The 22,157-nt window shown below is 49.6% G+C and overlaps 1 protein-coding gene across 25 annotated transcripts in view; it reads right to left on the bottom strand.

The window, feature by feature from the left end:
* Zmynd8 (zinc finger MYND-type containing 8) overlaps window positions 1–22,157 on the bottom strand; it is a 102,126-nt gene that overhangs the window by 33,685 nt on the left and 46,284 nt on the right. For all 25 annotated transcript variants that reach the window (XM_042276822.2, XM_042276825.2, XM_016009395.3 and 22 more), the window contains 7 exons: window positions 19,845–19,937; window positions 18,637–18,724; window positions 17,089–17,144; window positions 14,753–14,830; window positions 12,716–12,831; window positions 8,522–9,003; window positions 1,368–1,508 (listed from right to left, as the gene is read on the bottom strand). In XM_042276822.2, the coding sequence (XP_042132756.2) occupies window positions 1,368–1,508; window positions 8,522–9,003; window positions 12,716–12,831; window positions 14,753–14,830; window positions 17,089–17,144; window positions 18,637–18,724; window positions 19,845–19,937 (1,054 nt within the window). The remainder of the gene's footprint in view (window positions 1–1,367; window positions 1,509–8,521; window positions 9,004–12,715; window positions 12,832–14,752; window positions 14,831–17,088; window positions 17,145–18,636; window positions 18,725–19,844; window positions 19,938–22,157) is intronic.

Below are 22,157 nucleotides of genomic sequence, written 5' to 3'. Positions count from 1 at the left end.
CCTTGTCTGTCCAACTCCAGCCAGGGTGCACGTAGGTGATGTGGACGGAAGGGGACTGCCCCGGGGGCCCCCAGGCCTGTCACCCTGGGAACCCCAAACCACCTCTCCAGGTCTTTATGCCACCATCTACAACAGCACTGCAGGTGGCATGGGCCTGGATGGTACCATGAACTCACCCAATGCCTCACAGGTGGGCTCCCCCAGGGAAACGTTGCGTCCCAAGGTCTCCAGGGCATCACAAACCCCAGGAGATGCTTGCCCTTTGTGCCCTCCTGCCCCCTGCTCTTCCTTTTACTGACCCCTACCTGCTCCCGTGGCCCAGGGCCCTTGCTCCTTCTGAACACTCTAACCCCAGCTCTCAATCTCTGGACCCAGTGCAGCTAGGTCATTCGCTGTGCCAAGGGCCTCATAAGCACTGGATACTTCGCTGCACCTCCAGCCTCCGACCACAAGGTGGCAGCATTCAATTACTCAGTGAAATGGGAACTACAGGGCCATGTCAGTCAACCTTACAGACCCCAGGAATCTCACCTTTTGCCCCTTGCTCCCCTGGGATGCATGCACGCCACCCTAGGCTGCATAGAAAATTAGCTGCAAGCTAGAAAAACTATGTGGGTATACCCTCTCACCATACACACTCTCTCTACCTAGGTCTGACCTCTCACAGTGCAAAGAAAAAATAGCCAATCGAAAGCCTGTGGGTATAAAAGGCAGAAAATCAGGAGATGAAAATTAACATTTAAAAAAAAACAAGGAGTGCCGGGCAGTGGTGGCGCATACTTTTAATCCCAGCACTCAGGAGGCAGAGCCAGGTGGATCTCTGTGAATTCAAGGCCAGCCTAGTCTACAGAGTGAGATCCAGGACAGGCACCAAAACTACACAGAGAGATGGCTCAGGAGTTTAGAGCACTAGCTGTATTAACAGATCCTGGTTCAGTTCCCAGCACTGACATGGTGACTTACGGGCATCTGTAGCTCTGGTTTCAGAGGATCTGGTGGCTTCTGGCCTCCACAGGCACTGGGCAAGCACAGTTGCTCACAGTAAATAGGGGAATTTAAGAAACTATCCGAATACCCATCCAGAAATGGCAAGACTCGTGAAACTTGCTTCAGTCACACTGGAGGAAACTGGTTTATGTGGATCACATGCAAGGACAGGCCCAGGATAATTTGTGAGAAAACACCTTTGCATGCCAACAAGCCTCAGGAAAACAAGCCTTCACCCTGCTCCTTCCTCTGGCGCACCCCTCACCTCCATCCACCAAAGCTCTTAGATCTTCAATGGCCAGAGCCACTCACAAAAGGACGTGCAGAAGCAGTCATTGCCACCAAACACGCACACACACACTTCTGAAAACGCCACTGACCCAGGTTGAGGTTCAGGATGCTCCCGGTGGTGGAGGTCTTGTCTGTCTTCGTCATGATGGGGGTCGGTGCTTGTGGAGAGAAAGGCTTCGGACTGCCAGACAGACTCCCTGCTTGGCCCGTCTTTGTGGAGGCCGGGGAAGCTGGAAAAGCATGTCACAGTTAGAAGCCGGCTCTACAAATCAGGAAACCAGCAAACCTCACAGGTTCGGGCTTGAGGACAGGAGAAAGGGCACGGGGTGTTCTCCAAGGGCATCTCAGTGTCCTGAACGGGATCCAGGAGGGAGAATGGCCATGAACTCAGCAAAGGGCTGTCACCAAATAAGAGGGCGGCCGGGCCAGGCAGCCTATCCAACACAAAGCTCTAAGACAAATGGCTGAGCGGCCACTGAAATTGCCTTGGCCCATTCACGGGCAAAGCAAACCCCTCCCACACCGAGACCACAGGTAAGGACCAGGCTTGCCAGAGGCAAGGGAGGCCGTGGGGCTGCTGGCACAGGCTGCATGTGCCTCTGGCCAGCCCCTGAGGAGTTCCAGCTCCTGGCTCAAGGGTTCTCAGGCTGTACGAAAGCAAGCTGGGTACCAGATGCAGGGAAGAAGGGAGGTGTTGGCAAATTATCTTCCTTGGTGAGGTTCAAACTCCAACAGGAAGTCAGAGCATGAGCCTCGTATATGAGGCTCTTAAATTTTAAGACGATTTACCTTCACTGGCCAAACAAGCAGGGCAAAGGCCAAATGATCTATAAAGGGGCTAAGAGCTGCCTAAGGACCCGCCCATTCTGGACCTGTTATCCTCACACATCACTTCACATATTTTCGGGACCACCCAACATGGCTCCTGGGCCCTGAAAAGACAGTAAACTCATCATTGAGGTGAGACACTGTGTTGATCTGGTCCCCACAGGAAGACGTGAATGGCCTAAGATGGTAGGAAGCCAGACACCACCAGAGACTAGGAAAATGTAGGCTGAGTGTGGTGTTTCTGTAACCCCAGCAGTGAGGAGGCAGATGCAGGAAGAGCAGAAGTTCAAAGCCACCCAGCCTTGCACAGTGAGACCACATCTGAGGAAGAAGAAAACTCCCACACTTGGCTGGGTAGGTATGACTCCAATTCTGCACATCTGCCTGGGGGCGGGGCGGGGGTGTGTGTGTACACGTGAGTCCAGGTGTCCCCTGAGCCCATAAGGAGTCGGGTCACTCAGAACTGAAGGTGGACGAGGGTTGGGACTCAAACTCGCACCCTCAGCAAGTACAGGATGCACTCCTGACCACCAAGCAACCTCTCCAGCCCTGCAAAGAGCATGGGGAAGACTCAAAACTAGGGAGACCTGGACTCAATCAGAGGTGGGCATTTAGGGTTCAAATCCCAGCTCCTGCTGATTAGCTATGTGACTTTAGGCAAGGTGCCTGTATCTGCAGCTCCCTTGGAGAGAGGAACAGGGACATCCTGACACAGGGATGAGAAAAGTACCCACACCCATCAGGTTATAGTGAAGACTGAATCTAACCAGCCAATCACGTCTAGGGCACCGGCATCCAGGAGGTGTGGCATCAGCCCTTGCTCTTGGTGTTGACTTCCTATTTCCTTCCTAGACTTCGGTTTCTCCATGGAAACCAGTGGTCCTCAATCAGTCATCCCCGGCCATGACTAGGGACACGGGTTGCTACTGGTACGTAGTTGCAGAACCCAGGTGCCACTCAACATCCTGCAAGGGACAGGGAAATCCCCACTGTGAAGAATTATCATCTGGGAGCTAAGAAGTGGTTCAGCGGTCAAGACCCAGGTTCCATTACCATCACCCACATGGTGATCACAGCCATTTTTGATTCTAGTTCCAGGGGATCCAACTCTCTTCTGGCCTACGCAGGCAAGCACTAATCCACACCTCTATCTGTAACTCCAATTCTGCGACACCCTCTACTGGCTTCCATGGGCAATGCATGCATATGGTGCACTTCCGTACCTACATACACACAAGCAAGATATTCCCATGCATAAAATTTTTTTAAAGATAAACCTTAAACATAAATAAGAAAGAAAGATTTAGCATCTGGTCTCAAATGTCGCTCCTGAGTTGAGAAACCTATGGAGCAAATGTGGAAACCTTTCCGGCCTCTGGAGATAGGACTGGAGTAACAGTCAGATGATGTCCACTGTCACTTGGCCAGTACTCAACAAGCATTAAAAATTATGTGAGAGTGAAGTTTTATGAATATGAAATCCATTTTACCACAGGGATTAGCAAACTGCCTGGCCTAGTAACCAGGCTGGCAGCCTTCCTTTCCCTGAGGACTGTTGCTGGGGAAATCACCATTACTTCCACAGCATTGGAACAGAAGTCAGAGTGCTCGTCACATAAAGAAATGGGCCGTGTGTACATGGATAAGCATGCTTGTGGGGCAGGACACATGTGTGCACATTTTGTGTACAAGTGTGTGGTGGCCAGAGTAGTTTTTTTATTGTGCCTTAGGTGCTGTCCAGAGTTTGCTTGCTTGTTTGTTTGAGACAGGGCATCTCATTAGCCTAGAACTCCCCTAAAGCAGGCTAAGCTGGCTGGTGGGAGGCTGAGGGACCCACCCCTGTCTCCTGACCAGCACTGGGATTACAAGCATGCATGTATCACCAGGCCCGGCATTCTTACCTGGGTCCCAGGCATCAAATCAGGTCCCCATGCTCACAAGACAATCACTTTATTGAGACATCTTGCCAGCCTCAAGTGAGGCATTTTAAAGCATGCATTACCAACAAAATTGCTACTACAAGGATGCTTTAAATAATTCATTCACTGCCACTTATGACAGCTAAAAAATATCCAGGGACTGTACTGCCCCTGAGCATTGAAGACCCAGGCTTCTCTAGCTGTGTTCTAAGCAAATAAGCATGTCTAACAGGGCTCTGCTTGGCCCTTCATGGATGTGATGAGGAGGCCTGAGCAAGAAGGGAAACAGGAACTCAAAGCGACAGAAACCAGCAAAGGCACCACAGCTACACTATGTTTAAAAAGAAAAAATGGGGGCCAGCTACACGGCTCAGTGAATAAAGGTGCTTGCCACCAAGCCTTAGCATTAGAGTTCCCTTCAGTTCCTGGGTGGAACTGAACACATGGAGCACATGGTGGAGGAAGACAGACAGACACACATGCAGGCAAAATACCCAGACAAACAAAAAGAAAAAAAATAAATCTTTAATGTTTTTAAAGCCAGCCTGGTCTATACAGCAAGTTCCAAGCCAATCAGGGCAACAGAGTGAGATCCTGACCCTGTTTCAAAAAAAGAAAAAAAAACCACGTAAATGCAAAGCATGGTGAAGCTGCAGACGGCCCAGAGGATGCCACTCTGCTTGAGAAGAAAATCATAGGAAAAGCCATTGCTTTCTAGTTTTGTATATATATATTTCTGTGCACACTTGCCGTGGTGTGTATCACAAAAGAAGCAAGCGAGAGAATGCACAAGCATGCACACGAAATGAACCAGCACTTAAAGGCTGGATAGTCAGCATTAAAAATACATATATTTGAGGCTTCTGCTGTAGCAGCTATCTGTCTGGCCATACTGCATCCACGTATGCACCAAGAGCCAGCTGAGAAGATGCCCATGCTGCTCTAGTTCAGGGTTTGGGGACCTTCAGGTCACACGCTACTCATGGACCTGAGTAGCCCTTCCTTAACACAAAACACAAAGCAGCAAAGCTAGCATGCACCTCCACCCAGAAGGGCCAACATCTGGGCCAGCAAGATAGCCCAGACGGTAAAGGTGTTTGCCCCAAGCCTGATGACCTGAGCTCCTCCTGGGGCCTTCGTCGTCGTGGTAAAAATGACTCTAGCAAGATGTCCTCTGACCTCCACCCAAGCGCTGTAGTGGACACCCATGCGCGCATGCACACACACACACGCACACGCGCACGCATACACACACAAATATTCCAAGTGTGAATGCCATCTGGGGAGGCATTACACACCGGTGCACGTGAACAGAAGTACAGAGTGGGTCAGGATGAACCACGGCCCCTATCGTCTGTCAATCACACTCGGTTCCCTTCAGGACTGAAGGCCTGAAGTTGAACTTAATAGCATGTCGTGTAACTCCTCAGGAGAGCTGGCCATAGGAGGGAGGGGTAGGAGTGACTTAAGTATTTGTCATGGACAACTATTTTATGACAACTATTGATTTCACAATAAAACAGAGTTCATGAGAACACCTTCCCTTCTCCCTGACAGCAACCCCACCGTGGAATGCCGAGAGGACCAAAGCACCATTATTGGGAGGGGATTGCGGGCTCAGGACGGTACCGTTGTAGCACACATTAACATTTTCATGGGGTCTTTTGGTAATAGCGGGCAAACACTGAGGAATGCCCAAGTGGCCCATATACGGGGGTGGCATGGGGGTAGAGACCACTTGGATTGAGGCAGGGGATCCAGGGCTGTGGCAGCTACAGACTCCCTGCTGAGCAGAGGACTGCTTAGAAATCTTTATCTGCTTCTAGGGGTAACAAACACAGGATAAGACGCTTAGTCTCCCAAAGAAAAAAAACGGTGTTGAGGCCAGTGAGATGGTGCAGGAGGCAAAGGCACTTGCCACCGAGCCTGACGACCTGAGTTCGATCCCTAACAGCAGAAGCAAAGACCTGACCCCTGCAAGCTGCCCCTGACCTTCCCATGAAACAAGCATGCCGACCCACATGCGCACACACACACACACACACACACACACACACACACACACACACCTTTAATATCAACACTAGGAAAAAAGAGGCATGCAGAGTCTACATAGTGAGACCCTGTCACAAAAAGGAAAACAAAAGACAAGGATCTAAATTCTCATACTTAACACACGCTCCATCACAGCACGGTGGACACCCAGGATTCGGATAGCTACTTACATGGTTTTTCTACTTTATACCACGATAAACTTGTCTGGCACTCTGGATGGAGCCCAGCTTGATCTCAACTGTCCCTAACTGTGGGGCGTCTAAATGAATGCGTACATCCTCCTCTCCCTCCGCCAGCCTCTCCCTCTGTCATAACAGCAGAGGGCAGGAGGGGGCAGCAGGCGTGAGGAGGCCTGCTTCACGGCCTGGCTGGGCGGTTTGCCACCTTGACATGAAGGGCTGACAAAGTTCCTCCCGATCCTTAGTCTCTAGTGAGGGCTGACCAACTTGGGCCTATGGGCCCAGTCTACTCCCTGTCCCTGTGTGGCCAGCTATTTAAGAGGGTATTTAACACTGGGGGGTGGGCACAGAAAACTCAATAGTTCTTTTTTCCCTATATATGAGTGTTTTGCCAGGATTTATATCTGTGCACCGCATGCATGCCTGGTGCCCAAGAAGCTCCAAAGGGAACATCAGAGCCCTAGAACTGGAGTTACAGATGGCTGTGAGCTGCCATGTGGGTGCGGGGTGTGTGGGAGGGGGGAGACTGAACCCAGCTCCTCACCAAGAGCAACCAGTACTCTTAACCATGGAGCCATCTCTCCAGCCCAATTCAATAGTTTTTTTTTTTTTTTTTTTTTTTGGTTTTTCGAGACAGGGTTTCTCTGTGTAGCTTTGCGCCTTTCCTGGAACTCACTCTGTAGCCCAGGCTAGCCTTGAACTCACAGAGATCCGCCTGGCTCTGCCTCCCGAGTGCTGGGATTAAAGGCGTGCGCCACCACCGCCCAGCTCCCAATTCAACAGTTCTTAAAGCATACACTTACTTACAGGAATTCAGGCTTCAGTGTTCACCACCCAACACCAATAAAGTTTTATTGAAACTCAGCTACCAATGTCCATAGCTGCAGCCACAACCAAAACACAGAACCTACCCCCAAAATGTCTGCTGTGGGCCCTACACAGGAAGGGATGCAATTTGTAAGAGCAAAACAATTCTGAATGTCACCCCTTCTTCTTCTTTTTCAGGGTTTCTGTTTTGTTTTTAGTATTTTTGAGACGGACTCTCATGTAGTCAAGGCTGCCCTCAAACTCCTGATCCCCCTGCCTCTACCTCCCAGAGTATGGGGCTACCACACAGCATGTGCTGCCACACGCCCTGCTTTGTTTTATTTTATATGATCACCTGACAGGATAGCAAGTGTCTCAAGCATAACAGGGTGAGAGGATTGTGTATTTTTTAGGATAGGGACTTTGAGTCTAAGCTCTCACCTTAAAAAAAAAAATCTCAACGAACAGGAATTTCGCCACCAAGCTTTATGTCACGTATACCACCCAAGGGAAGGCAGACACTAAATTAAACACGCCAGGCATTCTTATATTTCCATAAAACAGGAGGGCAAAGGGAGCTTTCACATGAACACGCTTCACTTTACTGTGCACTAACTTCAAGCCAGCTTGTAAAAGGCAGCGGTGGTAGGGCACCCTTATGATCCCAGCACTTGGAAGACGGAGGCAGGAGGATGAGTCCAAGACCAGGCTGCACCATCTCAGAAAGATAGTAATATTCACAGATCTCAAATATGTGGTTCAATTTCGTGAAGAAGAGATTCTACGTGAGTCACCCCTACATTGTACCTGTTCTCGGATGCACGCAGACAGCAGATTAGAAATCACCAGGAAAAAATAATTCCATGACCAACACTGTTCCGGGTACTGCTCCTGTCCTGTTGTGGGTCCTGACTCATTCTGTCCTCAAGAGAGCCTACACGCAGCCAGTGAGGGTTGTCATGGTAAAGGTGGGGATGAGGCATGAAGACATCAAATATGCTGCCCAAAGCCACATGGGCTCTGAGTGGGAAGCCTGGGATTGGAGACCAGCGTCATCCGGAAATGCACTCTTGAGGGCGGAACAATAACTGGGCAGGGAGACTGGTTTCCACCTTGTTTCTCTTAACATCTGAGCTAACCTTAACATGAATGCATCGGAAACGAAGCCTCCAAGTACAACGTAATGAGATAAAAGCCCAGGAACACTGCTGTGAACGGCTGAGAGACATTGGCCTTGAGCCCTGCGGGGTTCCTGCCCATCCCCACCCCTTTCTAGGAAAGGCCTTTGGGAATACTTGCCTCCTGTCTGGGATCTGGTTACTCTTTTACCTAGTCCATCATAGTGCCCCCCACGATGGCTGTGATGGCCTGATGGCTTGTACCCAGGGGTGTGGCACCCAAGGAACCAGAAGGCACCAAGCAGCCTCCTAACCCACTCTCCCAACTGGGGCTGACCTGTGCTCTTATCAAGGAAGTCCATGGACTCCTCGCTGGCGCTGAAGTGGCTGGATGGGGCCTTCTTCTCGGGGTCCTGCTCCACGTCGGAGCCCGTGTGCACAGAGGAGTTCGTACTGGTCGGGGAGCGTGGCATGTCGGATAGGGAGATCCTGCGGCCCGCACCCCCGCTCAGAAGGGGCTTGCTCAGAAGGATCTTGGGGGACGCCGTCATGTCAAAATTGAGCTTCACCTTCTCCTGCTTGTCTGTCTTGGCAGTGCCAGCGCTGGGGTTGCTGGGGTCAAGCAGCATTTGGTACTGGCTATTGGGGGTGTAGGGCGTCCTGAACGGGGAGTAGTTAAAGACCCCAAACTTCCTCCGTATGTTCTCCACGTAAACTTCCATCTCTTGCATGGCGCTGTTGAAGATACTTTTCGTCTTTTTCACAGAAAAGGGGATTTCTTTAGACATGAGGTAGCAATTATTGATTGGAACCCAGGCTCTAGGAGGGCAAAAGAGAGAGACTGAGTCAGTGTCACTCACTTCCAAGTCTGTTTATTCTTTTAATTTTCTTAATGCAAACCAAATTAGCCTGGCAGGCGCTTGCCAAGATTCTTAAATGTGGGTTCTCCTTTTTAAATCAGCGGCTTGTTTTGAATGGTTAATGAATGATCCACTTCACAGAGGTATTAAGGACGGAACACGAACAACAAAATTTAGCCAGGATGTGAAAAGGCTCCACACACTTGGCCATCTTAATCTGTTAGAAACACAATGGAGACCTTCCAGAGGACTCAGCAGGTGAGGGTGCCGCTGCCAGGCCTCTGCCAAGCCTCAGGCCTGCTCTGGCAGGACCCACGTGAGGGAGGGAAGACAGCCGCCTCCCTCAAGCTGCCTTTGGCCTCCACACATGTGCTGTGGTGCTCACATGCGCACGCGCACACACACACACACACACACACACACACACACACACACACACACACAGTAAATAAATGAGGGTTAAAAACCAAAAAATAAATAAAACGACAATCCCTTCAGCTTTCTGCTGTTTCAGAGTAAGAAAAACAGTCAAAGAGTCCTCCATGACACATCGGCAGAGGGCATAGTTCCCGGACCCTGCTCAGCTGCACAGGGACCTCCTTTAGATTGCAATTCCACACGGGACTATTCTTTGCAAGTTCATCTTCCTAGAAGGAGGTGCAAATTTCAGATTTATTTGAGACAGAATCTTTCTATGTAGTCCAGGTTGGCCTACAACTCAGAATCCTCCCGAGTGCCTCGCCACGCCTGGCAGCATGTGAGGAAATAAACATGGGGAAAACTCTATAATACATGGCCTTTGGCTTTGAGGTGGACACTCTCCACCTGCTCCTTCAGGCAGCTGCCATTCTACTCTACTAACCCCACACTCCAGGAAGTTCTGCAGAGACCCTGAAACCAAAAGATCAGTGTTGCTTTTCCAGGCCCAGCAACCCTCATCATACACACACACACACACACACACACACACACACACACACACACACACACACACACATGACCACCATGACCGTAGAAAGAACACCACAATCCTGTAGATTAGGGACACCAGAGCATCCTGCTAATTGTGTATTCCTGACTCTATAGTCTCAACTTGTCCATATTGTTTCCACGGAGACCAGGAACTCTAAGGATTGCTGGACCTTGAACTTAAGCAAAGGATGTGATGGGAGGCGGGGCAGGGGGAGAAGACACTTGCTCCTGTAAGAGAAGCCTTTGCCCACACAGGACTCTGGACCCAGCCCTTCCTGGTCTCCCTGGTCTTTACACCACGTCAACAGCTGGCAGTGAAGCCCCACATCTGAAGCGGAAATGACGCTCGAGGAAGGAGGCTGGCTGTGCAGAGGCCAAATTCAGCCCAAAGCCTGAACGCACGTGAGAAACCCCAAATCTGCAGCCGGTCTCAGAGCGCTAAGGAGTGAGCAGACCCCTGGGTGTACTTGAGACACCTTGGGGCTGGGGCCTGAGGACCCTCACATCTGATGAGGCTGAGCAGAAGTCCAACAGCTGCCAGAAGAGACGAGACAGGGCTCTGGGCTGGGTAAGGCAGCGGTGACAGCCACTGGCGTCCCCAGAGCTGCCCCCAGACACTTCCCATCTAGGGGAACAGAGCTTGCAGAAAACAAACTCACCAGGCCTGAGTCAGCACCAGGGGCTTGGGGGGGGGGGGGAGGCCACAGGCCTTTGCCCTGGTCAGGGTCATAACTGTCCCCAATCCCCAAAAGTTCCCAAGTGCCTTAAGGGGCCTAGGCAAGAATGAGCTCTTTTCCCTTAAAAGGAAATGAGATTCTCCTCAGCACAGAAGGGCTCAGGGAAGGGCCACGACAGCAGTCTTAGAACTGCCCTCCCCTGAGTGACTCTGGGCAAGGTATGGCCCTCTCTGGGCCTCAGTTTCTTTACCAGGAAGACGTAGCGAAGTGCCTGGTGTCTGGGGACAGGGGTGTGTGTCCGCAACCCCAGCCCTCAGGAGGCCGAGGCAGGAGCCCAAGTTCAAGGCTAGCCTGGCTACACAGTGCGCACCTCCTCAGTCACACAGTAGCATAAGACGGCCAAAAAAAAAAAAAAAAAAAAAAAGATATGAACACAAGTGCTCTGTGATGAGGTGGGTGAAGGCACAGATCCTCACTCTCCCCCAGGGCACCCAGTTCAAACCACTTCAGTACCGCACAGCCTCCACAGGCACAGCCCTTCACTGGCCTCTGCCCCTCCAGCTCGGTGACCAGCACCTTCACACCCACTGTTTCCTACAGATGGCAGATAGCTAGCCTCGGAGCTCACGTGGACAAGTATCTGCCGGCCGGCCGGCCATCGCACTGCAGCGCGGAAACAGCCTGAGGAAGCACATTCCTTGAGATGAAGGAATGCAGGCCTGGCGTCCAGGACAGGGGGGATGGGGGGGTGGGGAGGGCCTGGGGACAGAGGGGACAGAGCTCATTTTGTAGAGAGCATGGCTAGCGTGCAGGAAGCCCTGGGTTCCTTCAACACATAACCAGGTGTCAAGGAGTATGCCTAGAATTCCAGCAATCACATGCAGAGGAGGGAAGATCGGGAGCCCAGAGTCACTTTCTTATAAAACAAACTGAGATTAGCCTGGGCTAATCAAAAAACAAAAAACAACAAAAAATCAAAACAAAAAAAGTGTGGGGGTGGGGTGGGGGTGGGAGGTGTCAAAATTAAAGTGTGGTACTCCCTGCCAAAGTCAGTACCACCTCAATGAGCTACTATCTGTTCTCCTGACAAGGGACCTGCTGGGATTTCTGGAAGAAACTGAAATTCTTCTTTTCCTTTGATCTGTGAGTCAATTGAAAACTGACAAGAGTGAGTGCTCTCTGAGATGCTGTATATGTATATTCTGTGTGGTATGTGACTTGAACTCCTTTGCACTCACTCATACATCTTCTCCAAATGCTTGGGGGAGGGGGAGGGGCGAGCTCTGAGGGAGTCTCGGCTGCCTTTCATCACAAGGTGGCCGGCTGAAAGGGGACATGACAAGCAGCCCCTCTGACTACCTGTTCACAGGCAGGCAGGGCCAGGGCAATGGGAGCTGCTGGAAGCTGGAGAGACGCCATAACTGCATTCAGCCTAAGTGGGAAGGTAAGGGGAGGGTGGAGAGGCTGGGAGGAGGGTTCACACCCGTCAAAACACCATCCCCCTGTCATTTCCCATTTCAGATAGAGAGAAAGGGAGGGGGGAGGGGGAACTACTCCATCCAATGCTACAAGAATCATTTAGTGGCAATCCAGGAAACTATCTCCGGTCCCTAAAAGCATTACTTTTAAAAGTAATTTGCACTGAGATTTAATTTACTCCAGAAAACAAAATAAGTAAATAACTGCACACACCAAACGGCAGCACTTCACACAGCCATGGAACTCATTCCGAAGCCAGATCCATCAACAGAACCGCGGAGGTGTGGTTCTTTCCTAAGACTCCTAAAGCGACTGAATGAAGCCCTCCCCGCTCTGAGCCTCACACAGAACCAGGAAACGGTTTTCGCACACACAGGATCACTGGTTGTTATGACTATAAATAAGATCACAGCCATAGTCATTCCTAATAAAAGGTAGAATTCGCTTTTAAAAACAGCAGAAACAACAGTCAGATGTTTGGCGCCTTGACTCTCTGACATTATTACCCAGGGTTCCACTCGGAGCCTGTTTTTAAACGCCCACCTGTCGTGTTGTCCAAAGAAGCGGGCATCAACCTGCCCATCTTTGTCCCTCAGGGCTTTCGCTGGCCAGAATGGGAAGCCTTTCAGCTTTGCCCAGACCAAAGGGTGCGGGTTGCTCTAGAAGAAGAAGAAAATGCAGAGCTGGCATTATGTTTGGCAACAAGACACACACTCAAGTCTGAAAGGTAATTTGAACACGGGGAGGCAGGAAGGAAAACAGCTCTGCTGATTAGCTTTTTGTCAACTTGGCACAGGCTAGAGCCATCTGGGAAGAGGGGATGACAAGTCAGAAAAGGCCTCCATCTGACTGGCCTATAGACCAGTCTGTGGGGCATTTTCTTGACTAATAGCTGAGGGGAGGGGGGTCCAGGCCACTAGGGGGTGGTGCCATCCCTGGGCCAGTGGTCCTGGGTTCTATAAGAAAGCCGGCTGAGCAGGCCATGAGAAACAAGCGAGTAAGCGGCCCCTCCATGGCCTCTGCATCAGCTCCTGCCCTGACTTCCCTGGGTGATGCCGTAAGACGAGACAAAGCCTTTCCTCCCCAGGTTGGTTTTGACCATGGTGTTTATCACAGTAATTAGACTATAGGACACCAGTCCTCATGAAAAGCTGACAGCTGTAAGCGGGGTCCCCACACAGGTGCTCCCCGGGAGGTGTGCAGCCTGGACAGAGCCGGGGAGGGCCTTCAAAGTTGAATGAGCCTGGCATAGTGGCGCACGCCTTTAATCCCAGCACTCAGGAGGCAAAGCCAAGTGTACCTCTGTGAGTTCGAGGACAGCCTGGTCTACAGAGTGAGTTCCAGGACAGCCACACAAAGGCTACACAAATAAATCCTGTCTCAAAAAAAAAAAAAAAAAAAGTTGAAACAGTGAAAAGAATCAGTCTTGGGTCCTGGCTCTGCTCATTGCCACAGTGACCATGAATAAGAAGATTAACCTCGCCAGGCAGCGGTGGCGTACACCTTTAATGCCAGCACTTGGGAGGCAGAGCCAGGCGGATCTCTGTGAGAGCGAGATCCAGAACAGGCACCAAACTACACAGAGAAACCCTGTCTCCAAAAAAAAAAAAAAAAAAAAAAAAGAAAAGAAAAAAGAAAAAAGAAAAAAGAAAAAGATTCACCTCTTGAGGCATCACACAAACAGTCAACACCCACTCTGTGCCATCTGGACAAAATGTGGAGCTCGGCAGGGAGGGACGGCAGGAGCCTCTGCAGGGCTGTGATCACACCGGTGTTTATCTCAGAGGCAAGAAGCAGCCTGGGCTACGTTTTAACCGTCACTTGTCCAGTCTTGCCCTCTCCAACCCTCCACCCTGCCTCTCTCTCTCTCACATACTCCCACTCCACCCCGAGCTGCACATCTCTGCAAAACGGCTGCTTCTCAACCTGGGGTTCACGACCTCATTGAGGAATTCAATGACCCTTTCACGGGGATCGCCTAAGACCATCAGAAAACATAGATATTTACATTAGGCTTCGTAACAGTAGCAGAACTGCAGTTACGGAGTGGCTAGGAAAATAATTTTACGGTTAGGGGTCACCACAACATGAGGACTGTATTAAAGGGTTGCAGCATTAGGAAGCTTGAGAACCACTGCTTAAAACATACTGGATTCAGTCAATGCCCAACACTGTAGGAGAAGCAAAAGTCCACGAGGGTGACTTTGCACCTCTCTGGAGAGCCTGAGCTGGTCCTCCAGGGATGTACGTGCAAAGGTCTTAAAACAGGCCCAGCCAGATTTAAAAATGACTCAGCAAACTGCAGACAGGATTCTGATGTCCTGTGACCTGCATCCCACTTGTCACATCCCCCTATCGAGTCAACCTAGTCACCAGGATGCTTAACGCTGGAACAAAACAGTTTGGCCCAATAGGTTTGCCCAAGTCCAGTTCATTCCGTTCCGTCCTGACTTTTTCAGAACAACTTACATAAAACTTCACCGCCTCATCTCATGAGTCCCTGGAGAGGGCCCTCTTGGTCCGGTCACCAAAGGCACCAGGGTTACAGGCGAGAAAGAAAGGGCTAGAGTCCCAACTTACACAGGGCTCGCAGAACCAGTTGTCACGTTTTTGGCAAGCAGCAAGATAGCACTCCGGACACACTTCGATTTCATTCATCTGCAAAGCAAGGGTCCGTGAGAGCGTGGGGCCGCACATCTGGGAGCCCTCGGGAAATCCCTGGCACTCAAGGGCTTGTCCTTTGATTTCAAGGTCAGATCTTCCTCTCTCGTATTAGGGGGCAAGAAGATAGCAATGGAATCTTGCCAGGTAGCCCAGGCTACCCTCAAGCTGATCAAGGAAGCCTTCTGCCTCGGCCTCCCCAGTGCTCTCCCAGGAGAGGTTCACAGCAGCACACATGACACAGTTTGCTTAATAATTTTTTTCCTTTGTTTGTGTGTGTGTGTGTGTGTTTACAGAAAGAGAGGGAGGGAAGGAGGGAAGGAGGGAGAGACAGGGAAGGAGTCTTGCCTGAATGTATATATGTTCACTTTGCCTGGGCCCCTTAGAAGGTGTCAATCCCCTGGAACTGGAGTTGAGGGCTAAGCTGAGAAGTCAACCACGCACTAGTCCAGAAGCTTCAGAAAAAAAGCACTCATGCCTCTGGGCCTGCACCTCTTCCTAGGCAGTCAGTGATAATGAACAACACAGGATCCACACAGCAGTAAACACCACAGACCTAGCATACCATCATCCTAAATGTCCCGTGGCATCTAATCCTGCCACCTTCAACACAAGCAGGCCCATCTAAGTCTTCCACGGCTGAGGATTCTTTTACTCCTCACCAGTGGGACAAGAATGGACTGCTGTCATCTCATTTTAAAGTATGGAGGAGAAAGGGAGGAAGTCCTCAAAATTCAAGTAACCTGCCCCAGAGAGTGGCAGAGAGGTAGGGCATGGATTTGAACCCAGGCAGTAGATCTCTGAAGTCCAGATGAGTCTCCTCAACCACTTAGTGGCTACTATGGTCTTCACAGTATTGGTGGCCTTACATTTCTTTCTGCCTCCTGTCACCATGCAGGCCCACGCGTGGAACAGGAGCTTTGCTACATGGTGATCTTTAACCCGCGTCCATCCCCATCCCTCCTGAGCCAGCTTAACTGGAGAAGGAAATGAGTGAGAACACACTACTCACACTACCCCAAAAGCCTATAGTGAGGGGTCCGTCCCGACTCACTACCAACACAATGCAAAGGGGAAAGACCGTGAAATGCTGATGTCCCACGATCACATGGAGGAAATGTACACACATATACTTTTTAAATTTAGATGGACTTCAGAGGCAGCTCACTCGCCACGCTTGCTGACGACCTGGGTTTGGTTCCCAGCACCCACCTCATGTAACTCTAGTTCTAGGGGAACTGCCCTCTGGCCCTGATGAGTCATCTGGGCACCCATGATGTACATAAATATACAGGCCACCATACACACATAAATAAAAATAAATAAACAGGAGGCTGGAGCACTGACTGCTCTTCCAGAGGACCCAGGTTCAAATCCCAGCACCCACATGGCAGCTCACAACTGTCTGTAACTCCAAGATCTGACATCTTTATACAGTCATACCTGCAGGCAAAATACCAATGTCCATGAAATAAAAATAGTAAGTTGTTTTTTAAAAATAAAATAAATAAATCTTTTTAAAAGATCAGAACTTCCTGCGTTGGAAAGAACACACACACTACCATATAGATCCACCTCAGGTTGTTATCCACATTGCTACAGCTGTTCTGGGAAGCAGTCAGGAAATATCTCCAAACAGCAGAGCTATCGAATCTCTGGACGGTAAGACACACTATTATCTGTGAATTTCATGCCTGAGAACCACATAATCAACTTGGGGAAGGGGAGGGGGACACCATCATGGCCAGGCAAAGCGATAGGAATGGTGGCATAGTGGTCTGCACCTTCATTCCTGGCACTAGGGAGGCAGAGGCCAGTTGATCTACATAGCAAGTTCAAGGCTAGCCTGGGCTATATGATAAGACCCCATTTTGAAAATAAAAGGGGGGGGGACAGATACTTTATGAGCTTGTCCCCCTTAAGTCAAAACCACAAACCTCTGTCAAAAGAATGAATGACCCCATGGACTGACTCCCAACTGTGGAGACCGAGGTCAAAACTAACAAACTGACAACCGAGAAAACTTAGGATTCCCTGGACTTGCCACGACTTCAGGCTGAACATCACTCTCATCCCCTTAGATCACCACTGAGCTAACAGGCTCCCGTACCACTGGGCCCCTCTTCCTGCTTTCATGTGCGTGAAGAGCAAGATGCTGTACACAGCACAATGAACGCCAACGTCCTAGTAGCCACCCACTGGGCTTCCCTGTGCCTCTAGGAGACAGCCTCACCAAGAAGACAGGGAACACGTACCTCATGCTCACAGATCTTGATGACGACTTTTGCTATCTGCGTCAACTTGTGATTTCCTAAGGGAGTAAGAGAACTGGATTATTCCAAAGGCAGCCAGCAAGCTGCCTGCCTCAGGATTACATTTGCATTAACAATTTTTTTTAACTTGTTTCCCCCCAAGATTCACCATTTAAAGGCTTAAAAACCCCAGGTTTCAGGCTTCCAACACTGATTCAAATTATTGACTTCTCTATCAAGGACCAAGCTTTATCATTATCTTGCAACTGAGCAGTTGGTGTGGAATTCCCTATAGATGAGGTTAATATTTCAAAGTACTCTGACATTCTAAAGGCTATAATTAACAGAAAGGAGCCTTACTTAACCCTATAATCCCAGAACACGATGCAAAAAAGAAATGGAGTGTCTGGTGCCTCACTAAGACTCCACCGGAAGCTGTGTAGAAAAACAGATGTGATGATTCTCATTTACTTAAAGACTAAGTCCAAATCAGGAGTCCCAGCCTCTACCACAACTCCTAGCCAATGATGTGAGCATCTGGCCCAGAACTAACGCCAAGCTTTTTCCCTTTGCACTAGAGCAGAGGTCAAGGTGGCCAAAGAAATGTGCTCTCTTTGGGCCTAACAGCATTTTCAGAAACTGTAAATTCGTTGGTCTGAGGAGAAGATGGCTCAGTCACTATGTGCTTGCCTCAAAAGCATAAGGACTCCAAGGCCAGCTGTTCTAGCCTAATTGGCTCGCATCAGACCTGAAGATAAACAGAAACCAAGGTAGATGGCACCTGGGATTGGCTTCAGGCCTTGCACATGCACACACACAGGTGCATGCCCACCCACACACATGCACCTACATGGCAGCCTCTGCAGACCTGTGAGCATCCCCCGTCCTCCGTCCACCCCACACCACTGACCATCCTAGCTGGCAGCCTCTGCAGACCTGTGAGCATCCCCCGTCCTCCGTCCACCCCACACCACTGACCATCCTAGCTGGAGCAGAAATTATGCTCCTCCACCCAAGCCCTTTGTATGATCTGATATTCAGAGCTCAATATCAGGTGCATTCCGGTTTGCTCTGCAGGTGTTTTGAGACAGAGTCCCTCACTGAACCTGCAGCTCACTGATCCAAGAGCTCTGGAGAGTCCCCGGCCTCTGCCTCCCCAGTGCAGCTGTGTGTGGCACCTGGCTTTTATATGGGCACTGAAAATGGAAACTCAGATCCTCGCTTTACTGGCCAGGCTATCTGCCCAATCACCTAAGCCTGATGTTCAAGATTCTTTTCAATATGTGTATGAGGGGTAGGGGTGTACGTGCAAATGCAGAGAGCCACAGAAGACAGGCAAAGTCAGATCCCTTGGAGCTGGAGTTGTGGGCCGTTTCAAACGGCCGGACAGAGGTGCTGGGAAACAAACTCACACTGTTTGGAAGAGCAGCAGGTGCTGGTAAGCAGAGCCATCGCTCCAGTCCAGGAAACCTGATTCATTTTAACACAGGGCAGGAGACTGGGCCACGCTCGTATCACACTCTCTTCCTTAGGAACCTCCAAGCTACTCACCCCCATTATAAATAATGCAGTTGTGCAGGATCCACTTGGCATCGGCCAGGAAGGCTTCCGTGCAGCCGTACATCTTCTTTTTCGCATTCTGGGAGGAGAAGCCAGAGAGCAGGATGACCATTCAAGCTGACACAGGCAGCAGCGCTAACACCTGGGTCCCCCCCTACGCCTGTCACAGAAGCCATCTGCCGAATAAGTCAATGCTCTCCAACTCATTTCCCAGAATGCTATTAGGTTCAAGATCTACAGCCCTATAAAATGCACTCAGAGTCATCCCAGGGACTTGAACATTCTCATCTTGAAAATGATGTCATTTATCCAGCAGCAGCATCCAATGAAGGGCACAGTTCATATAGCAGAGCATCACTACTGAGACAGTCACTATGGATCACGTGCCTCTCACAAAGAGCCCTTGAGATGCTTCTGACAATGAAGAAACTGAGGTACAACAATGTGAAGACACCTAACCCCTGCCTGAAGCTAGAATCCCAACCATGTTGTTTTTTTAATGCTTCCTCTTTCTGGCATACCATAGGGGTCTGTGCAATTTTCCAAAGTAGATGTGATCTATTTCTTTGAGGAGGGATTATTAATGCAGACATTATGACATCATGTTCTACTTTATGGATGCCTTTGTTTTCTTACAGAATTGGGGGTCAAAGACAAGGCCTTGCACAGGCAAGGCCAGGCCAGACCCAGCCCTACGAAGATGTGTTTCAAACCCATATTTAGCTGCTGAGTTGGGAACTCCGCATGAGGATCCTATGATCAAGCAGAGTGTTAAGTGTGGTTTTCACCATGGAATTTTAGCACACACTCTTCAAACATTAAAGAAATAGCCTGATGGGCAAAGGGAATCCAGTTCTAAGAAGCCCCTTTACTGCTAATCTGGAGGTTTCCAAACATGTCATTTTCTCTTCCTCCTTCCTGCTGCTCTCATTAGCGCCTCCGAAAGAGGAAGTGAGAATCAATCAATCAAGTCACTAGTTCTCAGAAGCTGGGACTATCCCTCAAAAGCCCTGCCTGTGGATTTCAACAGTCCCCTGCGATCCCCCAGGAGGAGGTCACAGAGGAAGGGCATGGGAGACAGAGTTCTATCCGAATAAAACAGAGCAGGACAACGTCCTGGTGTAACTGGAGCTCGGACAGGGAAAGGGAAGAGCCTCAGCCATCTCGACTCCTCTGCCAGGCCCTGGATGGAGGCCAACCTTTTCCAATGTACAAAGGTCCATGGGGTGGAATATGTATTCTGCATAGTCAGGATGCTGCTCCAATGGAACGGGCTTCTGGAATGCATCTGTCTGTAAGAGAAAGACACGTGCACAGGCAAAAACCCATCACTCATCTGAAGGCCACGCATGGAAAGCAAAGGGTGCTGAAAACCAAACACATTTTCACGGCTCTAGCGATACCCACACACAAGATGACCTCGAAAAGGTCAAGGTAAAAGGTGACCCATCTTCTAATTCCACTCACTTACAGAGTCCTGGGCCCAGGTGAATGCGTCTGGTTTTCTTACTTGTTTTGATCTCGTACACAGGCTCTGCCCTCTTCCATTAAGGCTGACAATTACAACACTGTAAACCACTTTAGGCCTCTAAAGGATACTTGCTGTGTAGTCCACACCCAGCACAAGCTGACTTGAGGGTAAAATGTTGCTGACTCACAAAAAAAAAAAAAAAAATGTCCCCTAAGTGTGAGCACAGGGTATGACCTGGGGAAACCTACAAAGTCAGATTCTGGTCCTCCCTCACACAGCCAGGCTGAGCAAGTTCTCGATCTTGACCACAATGTACATGGCAGGTATTTAGTTCTCAAGTTAAAAATGCTAAAAAGAGGTGCTAGAAAGATGGCTCTGTGGTGAAGAGAGCCTGCTCCTCCACCAGAGGACTCAAGTTCGGATCCCAGCGCCCACACTGAGCAACTCCAGGGAATCCCATGCCCTCGTCTGGCCTCCTTGGGCACCTGCACACAAGTAGGGCTCACACACCCATGTACACACACACACACACACACCTTTAAAGAAATAAAAACACTAAACAATTTGGTTGAACACTAACTTATACTCAAGCAAGGCAACTGAGCAGCTCTCCACCTGGACACTGGACTCTGTCACCTAGAATGCATGGGTTCAGGTCCCAGCACCCACACAGTGGCTCACAAGCATCTGTAATTCCAGTCCCAGAGGCTTCGATGCTCTCTTCTGAGCTCGGACCCCAGGCATACATGGTGCACATTCATTATGAAGGCAAAACATTTATACACATAAAAATAAATAAATCTCTTTAAAATACATCATGTGCCGGATGGTGGTGGCACACGCCTTTACTCCCAGCACTTGGGAGGTAGAGGCAGGTGGATCTCTGAAGCCAGTCTGGTCTACAGAGTGAGTTCCAGGACAGCCATGGCTGTTATACAGAGAAACCCAGTCTGGGGGGGAAAACAAAAACCTGGGTTGGGGTTGCAGCCCAGGAGTAGAGCACTTGTCTAGCATGGGAAAGGCTCTGGATTCAATCCCCAGCACCCCTCACCTCCCCAAAAAAAGACACCAGCTCTACCAAGTTATTCGGTCTAAATGATCCTTAACTATAGATGGTCTTTAGCAGACACAGTTTATAAACTAAAAGAATCAGAAGCAACTCATCACATTCAACCTAAAAAACACACTCCACAGTAAAAATATAAAGATCTTTTTTCTTTGTACCAAATTCTGGCTATACACTTTACTCCCAATGATTGGGATTCAAGAGAAAGGGTTTCCCATTTTAACACCAGCCAACTGGAAGGATCTGGATGTTTTCCCCCAGATAACAACAGATTTTAGAACACATCTCTTATTTTCTGTATTATCACACTGATTTAGTGTATGTATGTGAGCACAGGCATGTGAGAGTGTGTGTGTGGAAATCAGAGGACAACTTTGGGGAACTGGTTCTCTACTACCACACGGAGCCTGGGGAGGGAACCTAGTCAGCAGATGCTGCAGCAAGTATCCTTACCTACTGGGCCACCTCGATGGCCGCGTTTGTTTTGAAAGAGGTTTAATGGGTGAGTCCTAATCTTGAGTCTACATTTCTGTGAACTTAGCAAATGAACCCAAAGGAATTTCACTAGAGCACAGGGTGCTTTTAATACAAACAGAAGGGGCAACCTGCCCAATGTTTCTTGAATTCATCTGTAGGGAAAATGCAGTATGGGATTAATCTTAATATCCTGAGGCAATGGGGTAGGGGGACTTCTGTGCCGGAGTCTTGCTATGTGGCCATGGCTAGACTGAAACCTGTTTAGGAGATCAAGGTGGCCTTGAACTTCTGCCTCCTGAGTGCTGGGACTATAGGCATGTGCTACCAAGACTGGGTTTAAATATTACATTTTAAAACAACATATATATTTTGGTGATAGGAGTGGATAGAGCTCAATAACAGAGCACTCACCTAGCATTCACAAGGCCCTGGGTTCAATCCCCATGACCACAGAAAAAATAAAACAAGGTATTCTTCTGACATTTTCCTGAAACCATC

The sequence above is a fragment of the Peromyscus maniculatus genome, chromosome 4 (genome assembly GCF_049852395.1).
Source record: "Peromyscus maniculatus bairdii isolate BWxNUB_F1_BW_parent chromosome 4, HU_Pman_BW_mat_3.1, whole genome shotgun sequence".
NCBI classification, from domain to species: domain Eukaryota; kingdom Metazoa; phylum Chordata; class Mammalia; order Rodentia; family Cricetidae; genus Peromyscus; species Peromyscus maniculatus.
Note: the sequence above shows the minus strand (reverse complement) of the source record. Positions and strands in the feature narration are given on the sequence as shown.